We start from the raw sequence: 18,415 nt of genomic DNA, 5'->3' as shown, positions 1-18,415 counted from the left end.
AACCTTCAATCTCCTCGCACATTATATTCTCCTGATACAAGATTTCTGACCTAACCTAACAATCACTCTAACCTAACCTCACTAATATTTTATTCTAACCTTCAATCTCCTCGCACATTATATTCTCCTGATACAAGATTTCTGACCTAACCTAACTGTCACTCTAACCTAACCTCACTAATATTTTATTCTAACATCCTAACCCGACATATTCATCTTCACAGATGGATCTAAAACAATGGAAGGAACATGCACTGGTATTTACCTACTCCAAAGAACTGAACTTCCATACCACCAAACCATTAGGCAAACTTCCTACTGCATTCCAAGAAAAGTTCTTGTGCATAACATAAAGAACAAATCTATCAGAATCTCCAGTTACAGCAGTGCGCCCCGCAGACACTTGGTCACTGTAAAACTACCTCTAGGATGGTTTCCAAATGTCACCACGCATAGAGCAAGTAGCAAGCAACAACACCCTTAAGATCGCATGGGTCAAAGGGCATACTCTGGAACGCAAGTTAATGAGAAATGGGATGAGCTAGCCAGACTGACCTCAAACCAGGTGTTTTATGATCCAGTCAGCTCTCCCACCTTTCTAGAGGACGTTACACAGACCAAGAGATGGCACACCATACACTTTGTGAATGTCCCGGTCTAATCCAACTGAGACTATCCACGTTGGAGGTGTCCTAGTCGGACATGGCTACGATTAGAGACGCCTCCCCTTCCAGTCAGGGAGGTAGTTCACCCTCCTATCTTAATCCAAAATCCTTTCATTTCTACAATCCGCCATATAAATTGCATTTATTTCTACCATAAATATTTTTATAAATGAAATATAAACAACACATAAATTAGAGTATAAAAATTTCCTTAACGAATAAATTTTATACCGACATAGTAATATGGAAGTTGCCACATCGATCGATTACAACCAAGAGTAGGTAGGTACATGCTCAGTAAAATTTCGTGTTGCGCAAATTACACTCGTCACAAAAAATGTACAGATATGCAATACTTAAATTATACATCTCGTCAGTTATATTCTACACCTTAAATTACAACCTTTCAATCAATAAAATTGTCAGAATTTGTTTGGTTAATTAAAAAACTCTAAAAACAATTGTACTATTGGCACTATGAGACCATGTCGTTCCAAGTGCTGCTACTGTTATTGCTGGAATCGCTGCTGGATGAAGACACTGCAATTTTCCCCGTTAATAAAAACGCCCCGACCTACCGCACAATTACCACCTGTCGGCTTAGGCACCTTATCTTTTGGACCCCACACTCTTATCGTGCAATCGTCCGAAACGGACACCAGCATATTGCAATGTACAGGATTCCAGGCAACGCAATTAACGGTTCGTGTATGGCCGGGCAACGTCGCTATCGGTAATTCATTTCTGATATGCCAAATGTAAACCTGTAACATTTTCATTAGTATCCTTATCTATCTGCTATGTATCTCGATATTAAAAACATAAGAAATTTGATTTGGCATGGTCAATTTGTTTAGTTTGGTTTCTTGTTGTATAGTGTCTATTTTTCCTCTTACAGATCTTGGTTACGCTAGGAAACACAATATTGGCTAAAATAGCTCACTCCCTAGTACCTAGACCTCATATCGACTTTGGGTTTTCGCTATATGGAAGCTTATACGTTCCAGGTGTGCAACTATCAAAAATTAGCTTTCGCATCCTAGTATCCACCAAGTTGTTGCCCAAGATTGGTCAAATCATCCATTTTGTTTGGAAAACGACCAAACTCTATTCCTAGATGCCCAAGAAGTGATCCATATGCATTTTTGGTGCCCAAAATATTTGTAGCCAAAAGATGTCATGTTATTTACGCATCAATTTTCTTGGGAAAAAGACCAAACTCTATTCCTTGATGCATAAGAAATGGTACATGTGTATTTTGGGTGACCAAAATACAAAAGATGTCAAAACCTTTATTTATTTACAAACGACTTTAAAGGTTTAAACTTCTATTTCGGTTCTGGATGCCATTATTTACATACTGATATCAGTTACTACAAACACAAGATATACGAACTGAAATAACAAACACAAACAAGTATAAATTGTGCTCTTGTGCAGATAAAGCGCATTTTTTTAACCGAAATAGCTTTTGTTTTGACATCACCAATGGATATATTTCTTGCAGATCGCCCTTTGAGAGTACCCTCTTCCGACAATCCATTCTTGGGATATAATGGAATATACCCGATCACGGTAAGAGGTCGAGGAGGAGGGCTATGGTTGGTAGAAATTAATTCCTTTCGTCGAGACCTTTCATTAGAGTACCATGAAGGATGAAACTAGTTCCCCCCCCCCCCCCCCTTCCCCACCCCTCCGTACTTTGATAAGAGGACAGAAAGAAGGGCAGTAGTTGGTAGAAAACGGTTTCTTTCGTTGAGACATTTCATTAGAGTACAATTAGAGATAAAGTTAATTTTTAACCCCCCCTCAAGCCTCGTCGCTCAATGATTTCGAAAAAGAGTTGCACGGGAAAGTTCCAGGACTCTAGGACCATTCCCTAAAAGTAGTTCGAAAAATGTCACCGAAAAACATCAAAAACACGCAATTTGGAACACCCTGTACAGATCTGTTTCGATTTCAGCTGTTAATTTGGCGACAAATGAGCGAAGAGGAGCTTTCTTCATACTTTAGTCCAACAGTCTTACTTCATCTAAGGACTCGGGAACTTCACCAAAGGTTTTCCAGGAGCCTCCAAACGCGTTATAGACCTTTCAAAGCCACTAATAGGCTTTACGGGAATTTTTGAAAAGTGCTTATAATTTGGGTAAGGCCTTAAACAGCAGCAAATCTTCCAGAGTTCTTCAGATTCACTCCTTTACTTAATAATCTGGACCTGTAAGTCTTTGAGCCTTTAGAAACGTTTATGAACCTTTGAGGGCTTTGAGTTACTCTCTAAAAGTACTCAAAAGTCCCCCCAGAGGCTCTTGAAACCATTATTTATCTTTAAGAAAGTTCATGAACCTGAGAAAATAATATCAAATTCCCTTTGAATCTTAAAGAGCGTTCTAGATTAGTCTTTAAAAGTTTTAAAGGTTGGGGGGGGGGGGGGGGGGATCTGGGGGTGTGAAAATACATCCACAGGAAACCGAACTTCAACGTTCCTTTTCAGTACAATTATCACAAGATTTTCGTGTAGTGGGTGGTTGTGCCTGTGTACAGGGTGAGTCAACGACTTGCGCGGAATACTAATGGCCTTGACAGATAAGATTTTTTCGATATAGGCTTACATATCGAAAAAACTAGTAGTTTTATGTAGTAATCAGAGTTTGTAAGAAAATTGGGGCATTTTGCAAGAGTACAGTATACAGGTGCATTCCTATTAGTACCTGCACCGTTTGGGAGCGTATTAGGGAGGTGCCTAGGCGTATTTTGATATAGGACACTTGGGTCGGAAATCTAAAAATAGGGCGCGCAGAACAAACTTATCTTCTGGAATCTTCACTGCTGTATTAGTAGGCCAACCCCAACCGACCGACGTTTCGCGCGGAGCCGATGCAGAGCGAGTTAGGCGAATGAAGCAGACATGGGAGGGAAGGAGGGAAAACGACAGTCAAAAAGCAATAACGTTTACTAAGTCGTTCAACGTGGCCCCCGTTGTCTCCAATGCACTTCCTACATCTAGCCAACTATTATCATTACTATTGCCCATAGTGATTTATTCACTTGCATACGCGGCGTTGCGACGGATTTGTGGGTTCAAACAAAATCTCTGATCAAGTGTCAGCCACACATCGCCGCCTGAGATCGCTCCGTGTGCACCGCCGGCCGGTTGGGTTGCCTACCTACAGGCGCGAAATTCCAGAAGGTAAATTTGGCTCTGGCACCCTTATTTTAGATTTCCGACCCCAAGTGTCCTATATCAAAATACTCCCCTACGCACCACCTACACGCTCCCAAACGGTGGCAGGTACTATAGGAATCACCCTGTATATGAGTCAAAATTATTATTTAAATTTTGATTCCAGGTTTTATATCTTTTACCCTGGGTTAAGTAAAAGTCAAATAAATACATCTACTATAAATCATTAAAAAAAATAGCTTACAGGGTGTTTTTTTGGTAGGTCCAAAGCAACTTCATATTAAAAAATTTCACTTTTTTTTAATGGAACCCCTGTATATTTTTCTGTCATCTTTTAGTTCCTCCAAAAACCTTCAACTTTTGATAATAATGCCCTATACCTATCTCGGATAGTTTTGAAAAGATCTCATTAGAATATAAACACCAGGAAAACCAAGATATTTCGAAAACTATCAGAGATAGGACATTATTATCAAAAGTTGAAGGTTTTTGGAGGAACTAAAAGATGACAGAAAAATATACAGGGTGTTCCATTTAAAAAAAGTGAGCATTTTTTAACTTCAAGTTTTGTAACTTTGGCTCTAGAAAAAAAACACCCTGTAAGCTATTTTTTTTTAATGTTTCATAGTAGATGTATTTATTTGACTTTTACTTAACCCAGGATAAAAGATATAAAATTTGGAATTAAAATTTAAGTAATAATTTTGACAATATATACTGACGCTTGCAAATGCCCAAGTTTACTTAAAAATCGAATTATCTTTAAAACTACTAGTTTTTCGGATATTAACCATATAATAAAAAAGATGTACAATTACACGTAGAATTCAAAAATGCATTCAAATACAAAGGGTTCTATTTAAAAAAATGTACCATTTTGGCACCCTACTTTGTGGGCGCACCCTGTATAATTCCAAATATTTTTAAAATAATACAAAAGTAATCTATCGAAAAATCTTATCTTCATCTTATCCGCCCGCGCAATCGCCCTGTACATACCTATCAGGAAAAAAAATGAAAAAAATTGAAGTTCAAATCTACAGGGTGGTGCATTTAAGAAGTACTCAGAAATGATGGTCCCAAATTTTTTTTTACTACGCCCTGAGATTCTACATAACAATATCTAAAATCAGCCGTTTTTACCTTTTTTCTATCTTAAATGGGTAAGGCATGATGATATCTCAAAAAGTTACTTTTCGTTTTCATCCTGTATCTCAAAAACCAATGTAGCTACATTGATTCTGTTTTTTGGTATTAAAAGTTTCACAAAAAAGTGACCCAGGGAATCGAAATAGGACACACAGAACTGTTCGAACCTGAAGATAAACTTTCAGGAACCAAAATTAATTTTTATGCCCCAATTAATCAACATCCTATTTCTTAAAATAACCAAGATCATCCAAATAAGGAGGCTCTGCCTAAAAACAATCGAAGTTTTTGGCAACTGTCATTTTTTTCCAAAATTTTGGAAGAAACCAAACACTTCAAAAATGATGAAAAAAATAAATCAACTTACTTGATTGTCTTCGCTTCCGCTCGCTATAAAATCTTGATTGGTGCCACCGAACGTCGAATGTATCGTGAAATGTCCTTGGGTCACGCCTTGAAAACGACGTACCAAGCACCGATCCTGCAAGTCCCACAGGTGAACCCCTTGCGTCGCGACATTCAGAAGTGCCAATCGATCATTGCGGTCAACAGAAAATGCCATAATCGGATGCTCCTCTTGCAACCTAAAAATGGAACGTACTAAATGGTCGACTTGCGTCTCTCGAACTAGGTTCGTACACGTTATTATCACAAAGTTCGTCGAAATTATAAGAACGGATTCGATGATGCGTATCGGAGGCGAGAACGGATTTACCGTCCTGTCTACACCAAAGGCAGTTAACGCGGACACCTTCCCAAGTGTCCAATATATTCCCTTCCATATCGCATTGGTAAAAATGACCTCGAATACCGCCAACCTAAAACGTTCATTTTAGCAGACATTTACCCTAATTCGGTGAACTACAAATATACTGGAATGGACGCCATATACAGGGTGTCTTAAATTCAGTAGGATAACATTGCTATCTTTGTTATTATTATACTTACAGATTCGGTTAAATTGGCAAAGTTGTGTAGTATTTGATGCTGATGGATATTCTGATGCGATATTTTGAAAAAATTGGAAAAAAGTGAAAATCGCCATTACAAAATCAGTGGTACTAAACACCTAGTATTTCATTTGGGAATTAACATTATTTCTTATGGCAATAATTCCATGGCTGATTGTGATTGATACCAAATGCATTTGTTTATTGTCTTGCACAGTCATCATCGACACGGCCATGGCATTACTGCCATAAGAAATACATTGTAAATTTCAAGGCAAAAATGGAAGGTTGTTTCCCAAATGAGTTACGTAAAAATCCAATATGGCGTCCATTTAAAATAAGGAAGATCTCAAAAACCGCCGTTTTGATAACTTTTGTTCTATGTCCATTGAATTTATTTATCTCAGCAAATCTTGCTACTTTTATTTGAAACTTTTTTGATAGCACTCTTTGTTACTAAAATATTTGAACTTTTTAAAAATGGCGATTTTCACTTTTTTTCAATTATCTACAAAACAATTTATTTTCTTCAAAATATCGCCTCAGAATATCCATCAACATCAAAAACTACACAACTTTTCAGTTCAGTTGAAGCTGGACCAGGAGTCCCTGGTTCAATCATGGATATTTAATAAAAATAAAAATAAAATAAATAAAGCTTTACCAATTTAACTGAATCTGTAAGTATAATAGTAACAAAGATAGCCATTTTATCCTACTCAATTTGAGACACCCTGTATAACATTTTAGGATTGCGCATCCATTCCAGTATGCGCTTATTAGATACATACCACAAACTTATTATTATCTTTATTCCAAGCACAGCAAGTTAATACATCTTCAGGAGACTGCGATACTTTCAAACATTTCTCGGTCTCAATATTCCAAAGCCAAACTTCGGGACTCTCCTCCGGACCGCAGGCAATTAAATGCGTCGAGTCGCTATTCCACGACATGTACGCCGCTCCTGCAAGCACCTACTGGTAAATACCTCGACAACAACGAGAAATCGATTACCATACGAATGGCCCTCTAAGGTTTTCCTAGGTGTGATGGTGCAAGTTTCCGGATGGACGTCCCATATGATAACGTTGGTGTCTTTCGAGCCGGTCGCTAATTTCATACCGTCGGGGGAAAATTGACAAAACCATACTTCGTCACAGTGATCATTTAAAACCTTCAAAAGCAAATGCTTAATTTAGTACTAGTCTAAGATCCCACATAAGGTCCTTTGCTCATATGTTTACCGAGTGAAATACATTTTTTAGCAATTGTGAGATGTAAACAAAACACATTGCAAATGGGTTGCCTCAAAAATTAAGTCATGACTACCCTTAATTAATATTTCTGTATGTGTATTTTTCCGTGTGGAAGAGAAGGACGGAGCGTAATAGCTCTCTGCATATGGGAAACAGACAGAAATATGAATTACATTAATTTTAATTCAGGGTACTCTTGACTTTTGTAGACAACCCATTTGTAATGTGTTTTGTTTACATACCAAGATTGATAAAAAATGTATTTCCCTTGGTAAACAGATGAGCAAAGGATGACCTTATGTGGAATCTTGTACTAACAATAGTTAGACACTTCTAACAAAAAGAAACAACGGTTGTCTCTTATCTAGACAGTAACGCCAACTGGGTTTGCTAGACCAGAACTACTTTTTTTAGTATCTAGACAAAACTACCTACTTGTATAGTGTGGGTGGGAAAAGAATCTTTGGGACAGCAATGATCGATGAGAAGCGACGTGTTTGTAAAGACAGTATCCTGAGAGGTATTGTGGTGGCGGCAGCGTAAAGTTTGAAACTCTAAAGCCTGATTGAGCAATGACCGTAAACGGCACGGAGGTAACATGACACTTGCCGGAAGAAACGCCTGAAGTTTATCCATTAGGATGCCACGTGATTTGGTGCCCTTTCCGTCCCTGCAAATCAACATTTCGGTTACACGTTCGTTTCAATCACTAACTTACCAGTTGGTACGAGAGCGTAATTCCTGAGTACTCGAGCACATCATGTAGCTAGACAGTTGGTGTACACGCACCGTGTTATGTTGCAACGGCGTCAACTCGTTTCGGAGTACGTGCAAGGCGTCCAGAACGCGTCCGTCTTCGAGGTATTCTAAATACTTTTGCTCCAGTATTAAGAATTTCATTTCCTAAGGTAATATCAATTAATGAAAGTGCGAAATTGAGGACTCGTTTAGTAAAGGAAATTAAAGGAGGTAAAAATCATCTGGAATGAAAAATGAGAGACAAGTGCAGCACACAAGAAAAAACCTGGAATGACAGAATCACGCAATCGCCGCAAAAGAAAGAGGTATCACGGACAAAAGTGTTGAGTGATGGATCAGGCAAGAGGCGCAATTACTGTACCAAAAAAATATGTACAAAGGTTTTCTCCCTAGGGCACATTTTCCATGGATTAATCAGTACTTCCGAAAAGACCATAGCTATGTTTTTCTTTACTAGATGGTTAAAACGTCAAACAAATATCTTCATAAATAAGCTTAAGTTGGCACTGCGCCTCTAAGTTCACAATATGAGATATGTTTGTCTTTAACAGAAGTATCTGTGGTTAAAATTTTAACAAAATAAATTAAAAAATACAAAAGTTGATGATATTGCATAACCTGCGCATGCGCTCATTAATCACGTTTACCCGTTTTAGTGAACACTCTGTAGATGAACACAGTACCTGGATACCGTAAATAAAACTGCAATTAATCCGTTTGCAACATTTGCCATCAAGATATTTCAATTGTCCTTGTTGTATCCGAATGCTCTTGTAATTTAGAAGACGAAAGCAAATTAATATTTTAATGTGTAGTCTTAAAATGATCTGCACCTGTGTTAAACTACGGCGATGACACGTCCTATCTTGAAACTAATTACCTTTCGCAACGATCACGAAATTTCTTATCGCTGCAACCCAGATTTAAATTAGATAACTTTAACAAAACTACGCAAACAATTCCAGATGTCGACAAAAATAAAATAAACGAATTAAACAATATTAAAAACGTTAAATAATTCAGATACAAAATAAAGTTGACCTCGAATTGCTCTTCGCAATTGCACTGAAAAATTAGTAGCATATGATTTGTACACAAATTATGCTTTTATATTTTCATCTCTATCTAGTCCATGCGAAGAAAAGACACAAGTTTTACAGTAGGCGACTACCTGCGACTGTTCTTATACTAGAAGACGTATAATAATTATTGGCGACGACATTTGCGTTCAAAAAACAATTGAAATTAAATATACAGGTTGACCCAACATTACTGTAGGTGCTGAAACCACACTACTACACAAACTATACAAATGGCATATATTCGAATTTTGAAAATAATGTGCACCATCCCCAATCAATTGTATTCCTTAGGTACGATTAGACAAGCATATTCAGATAAGGAACAAAAATTGTCTTTGAGGCTATTCAGTAAGTCCAGCCTGTACAGGGTGAGTCAACGATTGCACGGAGCAACTTAATGCCTTGAAGATAACATTTTTCAATAGAGTGCTTTTGTATTATGATATGGTTGAATATTCACCTCATTTTAAAAATATTTAGAATTATACAGGGTGCGCCCACAAAATAGGGCGCCAAAATGGTACATTTTTTTTAAATAGAACCCCCTGTATTTGAATGCAGTTTTGAATTCTACGTTCTACTTAAGACCTTCTGCAGAGGCACCTTTAAAAAGCATTATGCGGGTCACTCTGCAATTGGGCGCAAGCCTGTTGAGGGCCCAGAACAAGAGAGGGATAATAAATAAATAAATAAATATTATTTGAATTGTTGATTTATATTAAGTTATTTCATGCTTAATTTTTGTTTAAATAATCGCATTCTATTATAATTGATTTATTGTTAGATTACGTTAGGAAAGATTAGGGACATTTGGAAATCAAGGTCATCCTCAAGGTGACTACCGATTAGCGCCCTTAGAATTATACAACTGTTGTACTTATGACACTTTTTTCCAAAAACATATGATCCTACAAGTTATTAAATCGTTTCAAGATAAATAAATACAGGGTCCTGCAACAGTGCATCGTTCTTTCCTAGCTCATACCTGGTTAAAAATATAAAAATCCTTTCGTGCAAATGTCAGATGGTTGTGCATCTATAGAAATTACTTTTGAATGTACAAAATATCCCATTTTTACGGTGCAAATAAATAACTGATTTTTTTAAAATAGAACACCCTGTATATTTTATATTATATGGTGTCATCTTAATAATTATTTTTCCGGATAATTCCTTATAAACAAGCCTCACTTTTATAAATGGTAGCAATTTTGAGCAAGAATGTTAATCCAAGTAAAGGGTAACACTTTGATGATGAGAAAGTTGGATTTAGTGATACAGGGTGTTCACCATGAAATGGTAAATTTTCAAATTTTTCCAAGTGCCATAAGTAACTATCTTTTTCAAACAGAAATACCACAAGTTTATTTTGCTATTCGTGTGTTCTCTTCAAAGTTTATAAGGAACGTCCTGTATCTAAACCTTGTAGTTCTTATTACACTACGATATAGGGAGTACATTTGCAGCACTTATTTATTCTTTTGATTTTTATTATCACAGCCTACTCCGGTGCATAAACATGTAATTCATTAATGGGTAGGTACTTTTGTGAAAAATACTTAATAACATAAAAACTAAGAGGGCATTCCTTCTAAAAGAGAGCACAAAAGACCATTATGCGGGTCACCATACCTAAACAAATTGTGGTACTTATTATTTGAAAAAAATAGCATTTTTACCATTTCATTGTGAACACCCTGTATCACTAAATCCAACTTTCTCATTACCAAAATGCTGCCCTTTACTGGGATTAATATTATTACTCAAATTTATTTCTGAACTTCAAAAAACAGGGTAGCTACGATTCAGAAAAAAATTAATAAGATGGCAACAGTGACAAAACATCAAAATATGAGTGGGTTTGAATGTAGATTGTAGAGGTCAACAAATGACAACTAAGAATATACAGGGTGTTATATTTTTTAAAAATCATTTATTTACACCGTTAAAATGAGACACCCTGTACATTCAAAAATAATTTCTGTAGATCGCAACCATCTACAGTTGACATTTGCATATAAGATTTCTTTACCTTGATCTTTACGATGGGCTAAGAAAGACCGAGGCACTGTTGGAATAACAAATGCAAGGAATTAGATGTTCCTTTAATCCAGGCATGTCAAACACGCGGCCCCCGTTCTGAAACCTGCGGCCCAACAAGATTTTTGTAAATTATAAAATTTAATTGTACCGTGTGTCCTACTTTGGTTGAGACTGCAGTGTATCTCAGCTGTTTTTAAAGATAGACTTGTGAAACGTATAATACCACAAACAGAACCAATCTAGCTGCGTTTATTTCTGAGATACAGGGTGAAGTCAAAAAGTTTCTGAGGTTTGAGCCAAAGTTGTTATTTAGTAAATGCAACACTCTGTATATCTTAACGTTAATTTCTTATCACTCCTTTTCCTGATTACATTGATGTATCACAACCTATTTTTTTTTAAATTTTAGCGATGAAACAATAAAAACCTTAGTTTTTACTTCTTTGAATAGTAGGCCATGGATTCATGGAGATTTTGTTTTGTTTATTGTATCCATTGTAACTAAAGCAGTTGATGTCAATTAACAAAAATGGCTGACGTTACACGTCAATTCATTTTGAAAAATGGTAAATAAGTACAGGATGATACATTAATGTAATCACGAAAAAGAATGCAAACAAAAATATCAAATTTGGGTCAAATCTCAGAAACGGTTGTCCAAACTTTCTTTACTACGTCATTGGATTCTATGTAAAAATACCTAAAATAGACAGTTTTTACCTTTTTTCTATCTTACATGGGTAGTCAGATATGACAACATCACAAGAAGTCCAATTTTTCATATTCACCCTATATCTCAGACCTCAGAAACAAACGTAGTTGGATTGATTCTGTTTGTGGTATTAAGTTTCACAAAAAAGTGGCGCAGAATCGTGAAAACCGCAAGTCTCTTTTCTTTAAAATAGTGATAGAACGATATCACTTTTTTTTGCCGATACGATATATCGGCCGATACCGATATTTACGTGCCGATATATCGTATCGTATCGTATCGGCAAACAATAGATGGCGTTACTATTTAGACACGGTCAAGCAAAAACTTTTGAGATCATTGCCTCTACCCCTTTTGAGTGGTGGAAGGCAGAAAAAAACAAATTACCTATTCTGTACAACGCAGCTTCAGTCTACCTTTCAGCACCCGCTGCCAGTGTGTCAAGTGAACAACTTTTTAGTGAATTGGGTAATATTTACGAGCCTAAAAGAAATAGACTAAATGCAGATAGGGCTGAAATGTTAGTGTTTTTGCATCATAATATCAAAAAGTTAAATTTTAAGTATTAAGTATATATACAGGGTGACAATTTGAAAACTTACCACCCCCCATATCTTAGTAAATAAACGAGATATTTAAAAAAATCAAAATCCGTTTCGGTAATTCGGAGGGGGAATCACAATGACATAGTTGGCGACGCACCCCCTCCAACCCCCTGCGCCCCAGCCACCCCAACTTTTAAATCTTAAATAGTGACCCCCCATGTGTGATACGTCGTTGGAAAGCTCTGAAAAAATGATTTCCAACCATACCAAATAGCATTAGATTTAGGTTAGTAATTATCGTGCAAATCAAAAAATAAACATGGAAAATCGCATTTAACTTGGACTTCCAAAGCCGACTCGACAGCAACTCATTTTTGATCGCCAGTTATAATCTATTCTCAAACTCTTGTCGAACGTTTCCTATGTTGGTTTTGCAATATTTCGATATTCTTGAATTATTCTCTCTCTTAGTTCGTCTAATGTTCGCCGGTTGCGTTTTAGATACGACAGATTTCAAATGTATCATATTAGTTTATTTTTTGATTTGCACGATAATTACTAACCTAAATGTAATGCTATTTGGTATGGTTGGAAAGCATTTTTTCAGAGCTTTCCAACGACGTATCACACATGGGGGGTCACTATTTAAGATTAAAAAGTTGGGGTGGCTGGGGCGCAGGGGGGGTGAGGGGGGGCGTCGCCAACTATGTCATTGTGATTCCCCCNTGCAAATCAAAAAATAAACATGGAAAATCGTATTTAACTTGAACTTCCAAAGCCGACTCGACAGCAACTCATTTTTGATCGCCAGTTATAATCTATTCTCAAACTCTTGTCGAACCTTTTCAAATGTTGGTTTTGCAATATTTCGACATTCTTGAATTATTCTCTGTCTTAGTTCGTCTATGTTCGCCGGTTGCGTTTTAAATACGACAGATTTCAAATGTATCATATTAGTTTATTTTTTGATTTGCACGATAATTACTAACCTAAATGTAATGCTATTTGGTATGGTTGGAAAGCATTTTTTCAGAGCTTTCCAACGACGTATCACACATGGGGGGTCACTATTTAAGATTTAAAAGTTGGGGTGGCTGGGGCGCAGGGGGTTGGAGGGGGTGCGTCGCCAACTATGTCATTGTGATTCCCCCTCCGAATTACCGAAACGGATTTTGATTTTTTTAAATATCTCGTTTATTTACTAAGATATGGGGGGTGGTAAGTTTTCAAATTGTCACCCTGTATATACTGTATTTAGAACCTGCTATATTAGGTATATTTTTTGTTGTTTTTTTTTTAACTTTTTTAGTAAAAATGTTAACTTTAGAATAAAACATTTTATTTTCTTTAATAAAGTATTTCATTTATGCACTGAAGAGTTAAAACAGCTAAAAAAATTGTTTGCCGATATACCGGCGCAATTACCTTGCCGATACGATACGATACCGATAATCGGCAACAATTGCCGATATGCCGATATACCGATATCAATATCGGTATCGTTCTACCACTACTTTAAAAACAGCTGAAATACACTGAGGCTTCAACCAAAATAGGACACACGGTACATTTTCTTGAGCGCGTACTAACGATTTTATGATTATTTGCATTTTTTCGTTTTTTTGTATTATTTTGTATACTTTTTTGTGAATAATAAAATATCAAAATTTTTTTATGTGAACTTTTTTATGATATGGCCCGCAGCTATAAGTGGAAACTTTAAAATGGCCCTTGATAATAAATGAGTTTGACATGCCTGCTTTAATCATATACATAGTATCCTTATAGAGTTTGCATTTATTTAAAAAAAAAAGTGGATAAGATGGTGCTTTGTTTCGTGGGTCATAACTCATAACAATATGCAAACAGGACTTGGTAGTACCTGGCAGTACACACAGAATTACTGGCAGGACAGGAAGTACACCAAGTACAAAACTTTGCCCAGTGAAACACCCCTCGAGAACCCAGTTCTCAAAACAATTTTTCTATTCGTACCCAGGATTATGTTAGGTGTACCTACTTATAATCCTAAAGATGAAGCTTTCACATTTTCAAAACTGAGAACTTTGACATCAGTTTTGGAACACCTTGTATACATTTTTTGATTTTTTTGAGTTCTTTACATATCGAGTAAAGCTTTACTCTTACACAAAGCATAAAATAATAAATATGCCTTGCTTGCATTGCAAAGGACAATTTAGCTTCTAAAGGGCCACTTGCCAAATATTTAAAAAATTGAAATAATTTAGGCAACTTCAATTATCAAAGATCTATTTCCAAATTAATAATTGGACACTCTGTATATGTCCACTTAATAGTTAAAAAATGTACTTTTCAAAATTCAGCAAAAAATTTATCAGCTCGCCCCCCCCCCTCCTTCACCCCTTTCCTTTAGGATATGGGAAAATCCATTGTTTAAATGTACAGGAAGTAAATATCGGATTATATATTTAAACTAGTTGATTGCATGGAGGAAAACTACTATGTCGACACTTGAGGCCACATTTTTGAGTTACAGTCGAGCCTCTTCCTCCCAACCAGAGAAGCGGGTAACACAGAAAGCATAGACGGAGCAATTTACTTACCACAAGATTGTTAGCCTCTCCCAAAAGCGATTTCAATTCGTGCAAGTCATGATCCGCCTTATTCCAATCTCCGTCCATTACGTGCTGACGAAACTTTGCGGCGGCCGGATGATCGAGACGACATCCGGATTCTGTCATAAGAGATTCGGCGGTACGACTGAAATAGCATAAGCGGTTTACCCCGAAAGTTTGCGCTCGTCGACGAACTCACTTTAATCCCACGGATTTAAGATACTGTCCCATCAGTCGTACGATGTCCTGATTCGTCTGGTCCAAAGGAACAATGGGCGTCGCGTCTGCCACGCCGTTACTGACGAGCTGTACGTCGTCGTGGCCGTTTTCCGTCGAGATATCGGCGGTCGTCGTTCCATTTTGGATGCACCCGTTACTTGCGCTCGCGGCCTGCATGTTTTCAATAAAAACGCAGTCGTCTTTTCGGGATTTCTTACGAGGCGGCTGTCCACCGTCGTCGTCCCCCGATGACTCGCTGGTGGAGGCCAGACTTATTTTTGAAATGTTTACTTTCTAATCCAGTTTTCTTTGTGTATCGTACTCAATTTAAATACTTCGCGATCTAAATATAGCGAAGATTTACGTAAAATAAAGGTAGAGAGAGCGCATAGTAATTGTAAATATCCGATTACGTCACCTGTTTTCGGGAAGGTGTTGTACACACAAAAGCTGCTGGACGTAATTTTCATCAAAATTGAAAGCAACTCGATTTTGCGTCCATTGCTAATTTAGGTGGACTACGTAAAGCGGCGGTGAAACGTGCGAAATTGCCTGTCTCTTTAATAAAAGGCTTTCTTCGGTATCAGAATTCGAAATGAGATTGCAGTTGTTGAACAAAGATCAGCTGGGAGCTGTTAGGAAACAGCTGTAACCCCATTACAAATGCGCATGCGCCCGACGTCATGGAGGATTTGATTATTATTTTGTTCTGCATTATTTGTAAACAAAACAACCCTTCACAACTAAAAACAGTAAAAACTCAAAATTTAGTACACACCTGGCGTTTTTAAAGACGGATTTCATTCACTGATCAGTTATTACTTTGGGTCCATTTTGATTATTCCCCTCTTGTCAAAAAATTGTACGCATTTACGCACTATGATCTAATATAAGCGGAAACGGCAAACCGCAAATAGGATTCAGTCAATAGAGACAAGGACTAAGAAAGCGTCTCCACTCCACCATCCCATCCCATTCTCAAACTCCTCGCGTAACATATCTCGAATCCGTGATTCGTACGTGAAAGAGCGTCTTGGAATCTTCCCTAAACGTTCCCTTCCAATCATCCAATTTTCTTAGACTCTCATTGGGATCTCGTAGGAAGTTTTAATGGCCTAGAATCTTCTGAACGTCTAGAAAACGTTCAACACGTTTACAATCCCTGGAATTTTCTGGGAGTCTTCGTAGAATCTGCTATTAGCATTATCTTAGAATCCCTCTAGAATCTTTTAGGACCTTTATTATTATCATTATTATAGTACTAGAGGTGCTCCCAGTCGGTTTCTGTTGCACTGACCTTTTGGTCTATTTGTGCTCCCCGGACCCCGAAATACAATATCCAGGATTTTAATAGCGACCCTCGCTACTTCCTCTTATCCAATGTTTTTCATTTCCAAGTAGGCATTCAGTCCCTTTGCCTTTGGTGTATGCCTCACATTTGACGTGGTGCGGTATTTCGTCTTCCTCGCCACAACCCCTTGCACAACGGGCTGTAAAGCCATCAGTCCCATTTTGTGCAGGTGTTTGGTCAAACGACAGTAATACCCTGTGACCATTTCTGTAGCGAGTTTTATCTGCATCCTACTTAGCTTTAAGATGGACGATATGCTAATTCCTCGTTTGGAGTTTCCAGAAAGATCTTGGAACGGTTCGCGGCTCTTCTGCTCAAGGGCCTGGAAGTGGAGCCGCTGCTCTTACCTTGTTCTACCTCTTTAGATCCTACCTGGCTTTAGGGGAAAGCTGGAGAAAAGTAAGGGTTTTGTACCTACCAAACCCGGTCGTGCCAATGACGACATGGCGAAGGATTACAGGCCCATCAGCCTGTCATCGTTTCTTCTAAAAACGGTGGAGAAGTCCGGTGGTTGCATACATAAGAAATAGGGTACCTACTGGTTCTTAGACCACCACATCCGTTCCAACATGCTTACAGGGTGGTACGTCCACGGAGACGGCTCTACGCACAACCTTGATGTGCAGGCTGGAAAAGAGCGAATGCCTGCCGGGAGGGCGTTTTTAAATATCAATATCAAGGGTGCCATTAGACACTTCACACTTAGTTGTGGAGGCAGAGGCTCCGGAGGGTCCCATACTTGTGAAAAGGCAGTGGTGGGGTCTTCGTCGGGCCCGGAGCCTACCCTAGGCGAATTGCTTCCTCCGTTGTCAGGGCCAGGATTAAAGCGACTGGGCAATTCCAAGCTCAGTGTCAACAAGTAACCGGACTCAGACAGTCCATGCAGGGCCTTTTTACAGAGCCCCCAAGGATTTCCTATGTCTACTTTGAAATGATAAAAAGTCTTCTAAAGAACGCCTAACTTTATGCAACAAAAATAACTACCTACAACAAATGAGAATCTGCCTGTGAGATTAATTAATTTGAATATTATCGCTTTGACTTCCGTATTCTAATTTTCGTTCGTGTGCGATGTACCTATTCAACTGAAGAAAAAGTTGATCTTTCCAATTGGTATAATGCCGGTAACAGTTAAAGGAGCTATTTTCTGTAAAGCTAAAGCAACAATATTTCAATTAATAATTAATATGACAGCCATCTTGATTTGTTTCAAGAAGTTATTTTGGTTGCATAAAATTAGGCGTCTTTCTGGACACTTTTTATCATGTTAAAGTAGACATAGGAAATTCGTATAGGAACTCCCTATGTCTACTTCTACATGAATATCACTGTATAGGTAGCAAACGACCAACTTAACCGTGATACTAAACAAATATAAAATATTAGAGTAGAGTGTAGTACAGATTAATACCGCACATGAATCAAAAACAGTAAGAGGGTTGAAGAGTGTGTGAGGAAAGCAATAGTGGAAACTATACTGCTGAACAAAAGGAACGTAGAAAGAGACAAATATATAATATAGAATAATCGAGAGAATAATGCGTAGGTACTTTAATTTCTATAACTAATAATAATTTTATTTATTTATGTTGGAACCCTTAAAAACCGAAAAAAAAGACAAAAATTACTGACGCTACAGAACCGGAACCTGTACCGGAACTGTTAAAAATAATTCTACCTAAATAGTGGAGAATCGGGAACCTATATTTCGAATGAGTTCCAACCCCTGATCTGTCATGGATACCGACACAAGCAAACCTAATAAACCTGAAGGAGCGTCCCATTATACCCTCAAACTCCGTTACAGATCACTGAGCCTCAACACACCAAACCACGAAAGCGCATCTCTGGCGCTGAACAGCCTCCAAACCATCCACATCCCGTGACCCAGCCTTGATCCGGG

General features: G+C 37.7%; 1 protein-coding gene across 4 annotated transcripts; it reads right to left on the bottom strand.

Annotated features, from left to right (window-relative positions):
- Positions 1–779: 779 nt before the first annotated feature.
- Positions 780–16,002, bottom strand: LOC116168271 (WD repeat-containing protein 26). Of its 4 annotated transcripts, none has more exons than XM_031483997.1 (11): positions 15,580–16,002; positions 15,142–15,504; positions 14,931–15,087; positions 7,923–8,107; positions 7,640–7,874; positions 6,963–7,122; positions 6,737–6,912; positions 5,635–5,813; positions 5,363–5,579; positions 1,255–1,429; positions 780–1,205 (listed from the first exon to the last, which is right to left on the bottom strand). In XM_031483997.1, exons 2-11 carry the CDS (start codon positions 15,336–15,338, stop codon positions 1,141–1,143), a joined length of 1,746 nt encoding a protein of 581 aa, XP_031339857.1. In that variant the 5' UTR covers positions 15,339–15,504; positions 15,580–16,002; the 3' UTR covers positions 780–1,140. The 4 variants fall into 4 exon arrangements, with proteins under 4 accessions (XP_031339857.1, XP_031339859.1, XP_031339856.1 ...); XM_031483999.1 differs by having other exon boundaries at positions 15,142–15,332; positions 15,380–16,001; XM_031483996.1 differs by having other exon boundaries at positions 15,142–16,002.
- Between the last annotated feature and the right edge of the window lie 2,413 nt (positions 16,003–18,415).

The sequence above is a fragment of the Photinus pyralis genome, unplaced genomic scaffold (genome assembly GCF_008802855.1).
Source record: "Photinus pyralis isolate 1611_PpyrPB1 unplaced genomic scaffold, Ppyr1.3 Ppyr1.4_LG4, whole genome shotgun sequence".
Lineage (NCBI taxonomy): Eukaryota > Metazoa > Arthropoda > Insecta > Coleoptera > Lampyridae > Photinus > Photinus pyralis.
The sequence above is the reverse complement of the archived record's forward strand: the minus strand, read 5'-3'. Positions and strand labels throughout refer to the sequence as shown.